Here is an 8,690-nt window from a genome sequence, read left to right as displayed (position 1 = left end):
AACATCGAGATAAGCTGGCTGCTCATGAAGATAAGGCGATGATGGATGGCAGGATGGTATGGGATGCGAATAGTTTACTATATGGTAAAGTTATATGATGCAAAGCTCAAATTATTTAATTACAAAAGACTAAAGGAAATCCGTTGCCGCGTTTAAGAGAATAGGATGAATTTGTAATGGTAGGGTGATAAAAGTTCCTTGATGAGTTAATCAGAATATATACACTCCACCAATTACAATTTTTATTGTTATAGACCCAGTTACGTTATTAGTTATTATCGCTGCTTTTATGGCCCTACAAAAATCAATAAATGGCCATTAGACTTGTGAGATGATTAAATGGGATTTAAAAGCTGCCATAAAATATCTATTGCAAGCACGTGTGGCAGAGAATATTTATAAAACTGGCATCGCTTTAAGATACCGATTCGTATAATGTAAAAAGCAGTTCGATACTGTGCGATACTGACCCCGATGTCGCATAACGAAAACGCATCGTATTATTAACGCTCAATATACCCGGACTGCCCCCAAATGAAAGTTTGCCAGCTGTCTTGGCCAAGTGAAGCCCACTGACTGTCGTAATATAATTATAATAATTTCCCTGGGCTAATTGGATCAGTGACTGTGCAACTCGACTTGTGCTTTGTTGACTTTGTTTACGTGTCTGGTGGCAGTGTGGTTGGGGAAGTGCCAAAACATGAAATCATAACGATAATTGAATTCATTCTTAACGAGGACACCTCGCGCAACCTGATATGTCCATTTGGCGACTGATACTTCTTGGCTTTTATTTGGAATTAGCATTTAACTACCGCCCATTTGCACGCAACTGACTTCTGGAGAGTGAAAACTTAAAGGCAATCGCTGGGTGCCACGCAACACTGTTGCCACTTCGTTTTTCATCCAAAACGGGTGGGTGGGAAAATGGAAAACGGCAAATGGCAAATGGCAAATAGCAAATAGCAAATAGCAAATGGAAAATATTGGAAAAGTGTCGCAGGCTGCAAAGCCAAGAGTTGCAGGCCAGTCCAAAGGGCCAAATTGTGGCCACCGCACTTTGCACTCCCCCGCCCCCTTTTGGCCCGAAGAGTGGGCGTGGGTGTAGGTGGGCGCAGGGCGTAACGGGCCACGGAGTCTGGCGCCCTCTGTCGGCGCTTATCAAGGGGGTTGGGAAGGCCATGGGAAGGCCAGAGCGAAGTGCAAACGTACAATTGGATGATGAACGATACGCCACCCCGACTTTGCACTCGAATAAGAGAGAGAGAGAGAGCCACCTCCAATTGGAATCGGTTTCACTCAGTCGCCCGAGTTTCGTCAAGTTTTCGCTGCTCTTTCGCAGGCCACGCCCCCTGTGCCACCATATAGCAATCTCACTCTGGCCACGAGCTCCATCTCTCTCGGCTCCACTGGCATATCATTAACTGTATCGGAATTTAGCTCGTTTGCCTTTTTTCTGCCCCATAAAGGCAAAGGCGGCTGAAAAGGAAGAAAAAAGCATTTGGCTGGCTTTTTATTAACACCGCTAGATGTCTCTCTCTGGCAGCCCCGTTTAGGGTCTAATTCAATTGGCAGCGTCTCTCTTTCTCGGGCCATATGACTTATGTGTGTGGGGTCTCTGTGGCGATGATCTCCCGATCCCCCGAACATCCTGATGGCTCTTCTTCCTTGAACCTAATCCTGTGCTCCGCGGCACCTCTTGTTAGTGTGCCTCGCACTCGCATCCATGTTGCGGCTAACCCCTCGAAACCCAGCCCCATCCCCATCCCCATCCCCAACCCTAATGCTCAATCCTCAATCCACTGGTTACATGGACTTCTGCGGAGTTCGCGCAGTCAGCCGGCACCTCCAACCCCTGTGGGTTAAATACTGACAACCCCATTTGAGCGCCTTTTTGCACTCGCTGCCACAGAAGCCCCAGTTCCCCTCTCCCTCTCCCTTTCCCCTACCCTTACCCTCCTCCCCCTGCTGACTCTTTCCCTTCCTGGTTGGCCATTTTTTGTGCTCCTCTTCTGCTTGGGACAGTTCATTGAAAGAGGATGGTCACCGGGGGAAAGGTGGAGGGTGTAGAGTGGAAAGTGGGCCCAGCTGGGCGGAAAAAGCTGTACGTGCAACTACAGTTGGCCAGATTGGAGTGTATTCCGGGCTTGTGGTGCAACTATAAAATACACATGAAAAGATGGCCATATAACAGCCCCAAATGTATTTTGGTATGAATCTTTACAGGATGATTTGACTTTCTTTAAGTAAATCTAAATACTCTCATAATAAATTAAATAATGTAATTAGAAAGGTTGTGTAGAGATATGATTACAGTTTAAATTTAAGACTTAGTTTATATGGCATTTACTTAAAAAATGAAATGAAACAGAAGGGAAGCCATATGAATTGTTTTTGAAATTGAATGTAAATAACTTACATTTGTGACCCCATTAATGTTCCTTATGTGCAGCATTGTGCTTTGCAGCTCGGTTTGCCACATGTGGATGCACTGCTGCACTCGAATGCACGGAGCTCTGTGTTCCAAGGACTTTGGCTGGCTCTTAAGCATATGCACGGTTAGGGATACATGTTCTGGTTCCTACATGAATCTGCTCCCATTCCAGGACAAAGGGAAAGCTGTGGAGCAGCCACTCGCAGTGTGGACCCCCCTTTTTTGCCACCCCCTCCTAAAATAGCAAAACCAACTGGCATATAATTTACATTGTTGCTTGTTTCCTGCTTTCTAGCCACCCCGCCCCTTACAACACCCGGCCAACTTTTACATTGATAAATTTTTAGTAATTCCTCTTCTCTCTGGCGGTTTTGCACTTCTATTTTTTTGCCTTTTGTCTTCCGTTGCTGGCAAGGACTTTATGAATAAGTGCTAAAATGCCAGAGACCAGGACCGCAATGGACCGGGCCATGTCATGCTGGTTAAACTGACGAACACGCGCCCGCCCACCCCTCCCACGCCCACGACCACTACTGCCACGCCCCCTAAGTCGTACCACAGTACCATACCACACCATCCTCCCAGTTGGGCTGCAGAAAAAGTTCCCTCCGCTGGCTGTTGTTTTTAGCCCGATGATTCATTGTGAAAGTGGAGCTGGTCGTGGCTGGAAAATGCTGAAATTGTATTCTGTTGCCCGGAGTCGCGTACACAAATGTGAAATTCGCCAGCCACAAAAAACCAAATTCAACAGCAAGAAACACTTTTGTTGTTAACAACTTTGTCATCCCAATATGCTTGATGAGCATTCATCACCGCGTGATGGATCTGTTCCAGTGCAAAATCGGCGGCGGGAGTGATTCAGTGGTACACTTTTGACGGGACATACAATTTAAAATATATTTTCCCTTTTATTATTCGTTTTTTTTTTTATAAACATAATTTTGAATTTTAATATTCTTGTGTAACGTTAAATACCAGCCTTTTAAATTTAAATTTGTCACGTAAAGCTTTAATTATATTTAGTACTTATTCAAATATTATAAAATATATCTTAAATAATGAAAAATATATGATTGCTTTTTTTTCTCCTTTGCTTTTATTATTCCTTTATTTCTTATATATATAAACCTTGTTATATCTTGCGTGGGTGTGTCTATATATGTTCCTGTGAACCAATTAAAAGTATCTGCTATTATTTAGTCTGTGTTTGTCCATTCGAAATAGCATTTAGGACGAACCCGTTCCATGGAAGCCCCTTTGACATGCGAGCCACAAAGCTGTTAAGGGTTCGCTTTGCCACAGAAAGCCAAAGTAGGTGTACTGAATCGAATGGAGTGGATGAAGGTGAGGAAGTGGAAGTGGAAGTGGGTGGTGGTGGGTGGGTGGGGAAAGTGGCAGGGCCCATGTGTTTGTGCTCCACTCGAAATGTATTTCGAGAGCGCATGTCAAAGGTCAGCCACTGCTCACATGTGTCAGTCGCTGTCGAAGTATCTGTATCTGTGTGTAGTATCTGTATCTGTATCTGTGTCCGTGTGTACGTAATTACATGCGAACCTCCCCCTTTTGGGGTTTTTAGTATGAGCTACTATAATATACGCTCCGCCTTGTTTATGGGTGTCTGTCCAGGCCGAAGCCATGAATTAAACATTCGCCATAAAAGCCTTTAGCTGCCGCACTGAAACATGTCACAAATCATTAGCACTTATTCAAATCCGGCGAAAGGGAGGCGTCCCTCGAATACAAAAACACAAGAAAAGCGGCCAACTGTATGCAAAAGATTAATGCAAAATATTCAAATGGAATATGTACATATTTTGTGACCCCGGCCAAGTTTGCCTAATTGCGTGAGACAGCCAAAGGTCAGAGGCGGCAGCGTTAACAATAAGAGATCACTGGACCAGATGCCCAAAACTCTTGCGATGCATCAGCAGCATCAGCAGCATCCCAGGTAGCCGGTTGAACTCGACTCTTATTGTCGAGTGTTCAGCGATGGACTTAACCTCTGCCGACGAGGGCAGCAGCAAGCTCGAGTCCCTATAGCAGCAACCCCCGAAATATCTCTGGACATTGTCCAGCGTCCACACGAATTTTCTGCTCGATTTTCTTAAAATTTTACAGCATATTATGGCAGCGCCAAAAGGGTTCCGCTTGTCCACCCCGATTACCTGGGTTTTTCGCCCAAGAGTCCACAGCGTTTTTGGGGTTGATTTTGGGTCGATTTTATACGCATTTCGACTTTAATTCCATCTTCGGCGTCTTGCATACGCCGTTTTTGCATACGGCCCAAGACGCTCGGGGATTTATAGCCACGACTGCATCGTGGGAATCGGACACTGGTCAGCCAGCCCGGGACATTGGCCAGATCAGCTGTGTGTCCTTTGGCAGGACTCCTCGCTGCCGCACATTAATCCGATTTTAATGAAGCGCGACGTTGTTGCGGTCGTGATCGCATTTTCTCGACTTCGGTCAGCCGAAAGAAAAACGCAATTTGGGATTAGGATTCTTGAAGAGACAAACTTGAAAATGGTCGGTTATACAGTTGCCATCTTTTTGTAATCCAGAAAATTCATTAAAAAAGTTTATGAAAAATGCATTTTATTAGAAAATATCTTAACAGAAATTTAACAGAATTTCGATTACATCCATAGCACATATGTATATATCGTGATATGATATATGGTAAACAGGATATCACTTAATTCAAATCGATTTTTACCCCTTGTCGGACTCATTTCGGAAGTGGCATCATATGTATCACACCAATCCATTCAAACGCGAGGCATTTAACAGCCTTATCCCCAAACCCAAACCCAAACCCAAACTTTCCCGTGGCTCCATGCGGGTCCCCACGATCCGACTCCTTCTGCAGACCCATCAAACTGATAATTGAGCAGTCAAGCCGAGGTGAACCCATGCCAAAAAAGATCACTGTGAAAAGAAGACTCTCCTCCAAGCTTGAAATGTTTTTGTCCGAACTGCAGCAACCCGCAACAATGGCAACTCATTTCACTCGGGTTACGGCGGTGATGAATGATCTCATCAGCGAGGTGTCGACCAGATCCACAATGATTGGCCCCACGTTTTTATTTCTTCTACTGCGGAACAGCTCCCAGAATAGCCTCCGAAGTACAGAAAATCGTTTGCGGCCAAGTGTAAAATTTAAAATTTAATAATTAACAATTGTTTTTTAATTTCCCAGCGGCAAATCAGCGGCACTGCGATCCGATCTAAGCTGCCTGCCTAAATTACTTTCCCCCTTTTTGCCGCCTGTCAATCGGCCTGTAGTCTGGCCGAGATCTCTTTGTTAGGGCCATGATTAATGATGCAAAATTATGAACTCGCTTGTTCTGGGGCGACGGACTGACTGGGCCGCCAGTTGTAAGTAGTTTTGTAAATCGGTTAAAGAAAAATGACTTCATTAAATTCATTAGCGCCCATGTGTGAAATTCGTTCAATTGCTTTCCGATGCATGGTTTCCTTTGTGGCACCCCGATGTGGATGTGGATGTGGAGTCTTAAACGGGGGCACCATGGGAGTATACTCCTATTGTGGCTCCATTTAAAGAAGGCGAATTGAACCCGCCTAATGACACCCTATACGGATCTCTTACCCGCCGATTTCGGTCTAGCCGCAAACGAAATTTGGCAGTCTATTGCTCGATGCCCAGAGCTATTTGTTCGGCCTGGGAAAATCAATGGGGGTGAGGTGGGAGTCGAGAGAGAAGGGTAAGGAGAAGGAGAAGGAAAAGCCAAGATAATCAAGCCGAGCTGCAGTCAAATGTGCCACATAGATGGATGGATTTGCCAGTTTGGCTGGCTCGACTCATGTGAGCCCGAGTCTGCGACTCCGGCTATAAGTCATCGGCATTGATAGCCATCAATCGCCGACCGCTTTCCACGTTGCCAAGACCACAAAGTTGCCCAAAGTGGCGCGAAATGTAAGTACAATTAGTCGGGGGCTGAGTGTGGAGTTGGCCAAAGCTGGAGCTAAAGCTGAATCTGAATCCCAAGACTTGACTTGCCTCCGGGACTGGGCTATGGAAATGCATCCATCCACAAGCTCGGGTTCGTTACCGACTATTACTCCAACGCATTTTCCAAACTTGGCTATTTTTCTTGGCGGCGGCTGCCTCGGCAACCGCAGAGCCCCTCGGTCCACCAATTTGGCTTGTGGTCAGTCACTTTGTCAGTTGCCAGAGCCAAAAGTCTTGGGCCTCATTCGCTGGCAAAGACGATGGCTCGTTGAACCTTTTTAACCGTTGCTTGGTCAAGAGTTGTTAACCATATTAAAGTGTTCAATGATTAATTACACGCGTCCAAGATTAATTGAAATCAATCAAAGCTGAAGTTAACTAATGGCAACACGTTTGTAATCCCCCAGCGCAAGTCCATTCTCCGTCTGTTTCTGTTTCTTTTTCTGGTATCTGGTATCTGGAATGTCGGTACCCTGTACCCTGGACTCGTACTCCTACTCCTAACCATAGTACCCGTAGTACCATCTCGCTGAAGAAGCACCACACTCATAGTAATTTTATTGGCCACATTTTTGGGCTACTCGGGCTCGGATTCCCAAGTTCTGCTGTTGAAGATTCCCATGCTTAATTACAATTAGGGATTTTGTGGGCCATACGCATTACTTGATGGATGTTTAGTTTGGAAAAAGTAAGAGTTCATAAAATACTGTGCTCATTTCAGGGCTGTGATGGTCATTGAAATCACAAGGAAAACAATTTAGTTATCGTTTATTTGCAGCATAATCTAGCCACAGGATCATATCCTAAAGTAGCCGTAGTACGGATATTTATAGAAAGTAGGAGAACCATTGCGATAAGGATAACCATACAAATAGCGTTGTAATTTTCCTCTAATGGTGGGCCGACTGTAGAATACAGTACGCTTGACACGAGGCTTCACCGTGGGTGCGACATGGTTTTTTCCTGGCGAGGAATCGGTTTTTGATTGTTCCTTGGCTGAAACCAGGCTAAAAGCCAAGATCGATAACAGGACGAATAAGAATACGAAACGCATTTTCGCTTTCGATACGGGAACTTCCGAAAGCTTAAATGAGTCCGTTAAACTGATACACAGTGAGTTCTCTAAAGGGTTTTTATAGTCTGTGAAATAATGAGATTCAAGCAAAAATAACTATAGCCAATTTGTTAACCTATCGTAGAGGATTTATTGCTAGTAATATAACTACATTTCATTTGGTTACGTAACCTTATAAACAACCATATATTGCTTTGCCGACCGAGTGAGCATAAAAGCATATCTAATGCATTAATATACTTGTAGATAAATAGTGTAGTTCCTGATAGGTATAGTCATCTAGGTCGTTGATTATATTTAATCAACGATAACATTGCCCCAACACTGCCTTATTTAAATCAGGACCCCAAATGACACCTTAAACCCAAAAGGTGTGTCGTCCCAATTAAAATGAAAATATCCCTTTTTTAATTACGAGGTTACTCGGCTTGGAAGTTGTATCAATTGCCCGACAGTCTGCTAAGTTATGGATTATGCCCCCGGGGCAAAGGAAGGGGACTTCCCTTAGATCGCTTACAGAGTTACACACGTGACACTAACGGGAGGAAGTAACTTTAACCGGCGAGCGGAAGCAGTCAAAGGACATGCTAAACCGCTTCCCCCGGCAAACCCCCACCCCTACACACACACACATGTGGTTAATTATAATTACGCAATTTTAATATCAAAACAAGCCAGCCCAAAAGGAGAAAGGGAAGCATGTCCAAGTCCTGTTCGGATCCGTGGAGGGTTGTTGGTTTGGTTTGGTTTGGTTTTGGCTTGGTCGCGTTGAAAAGGCGAAAAGTGATGAATGAAATGCGATGATTTCCAGCTACCGAGCAACCCCCAACAGACAGGTTGAGTTTGGCCACCTCACACCTCCCACCTTCCACCTCATACCACCCACCTCCGCCCACTTTCAGCTTTGATTGAGCATATCCGGTGGGATTAGAGCGAGGGGTTGGCCAGGTTTGCTGTCAGTTGCTGCGGCTCGTCCAGCCAACCGAGAGTTATTAGCTTTTATGATATTGATAGAGGCCGATGTCTATTGACAATTAAACAATGACAGCACCACCCAGACCCACTCCACTCTTATCCATCCATGATGTGCCATCCTGCCATCCTGCCATCGTGAATCCTCGAATCGAGGGCGTACTCTGTTTTGGGGTAAGTCATCGAGTTGGGCGTTTTGTTTGCGCGAACCCCTCGAACCTTCGATAAGGATCTAT

At 44.9% G+C, this 8,690-nt stretch overlaps 1 protein-coding gene across 1 annotated transcript; it reads right to left on the bottom strand.

Annotated features, from left to right (window-relative positions):
• Window positions 1-7,122: 7,122 nt before the first annotated feature.
• Window positions 7,123-7,525, bottom strand: LOC122621418. Its single transcript, XM_043799270.1, has one exon. It carries the CDS (start codon window positions 7,459-7,461, stop codon window positions 7,204-7,206), a length of 258 nt encoding a protein of 85 aa, XP_043655205.1. The 5' UTR covers window positions 7,462-7,525; the 3' UTR covers window positions 7,123-7,203.
• Between the last annotated feature and the right edge of the window lie 1,165 nt (window positions 7,526-8,690).

Source organism: Drosophila teissieri, chromosome 3R (assembly GCF_016746235.2).
Source record: "Drosophila teissieri strain GT53w chromosome 3R, Prin_Dtei_1.1, whole genome shotgun sequence".
NCBI lineage: Eukaryota > Metazoa > Arthropoda > Insecta > Diptera > Drosophilidae > Drosophila > Drosophila teissieri.
This window is presented reverse-complemented; position numbering and strand designations above follow the sequence as displayed.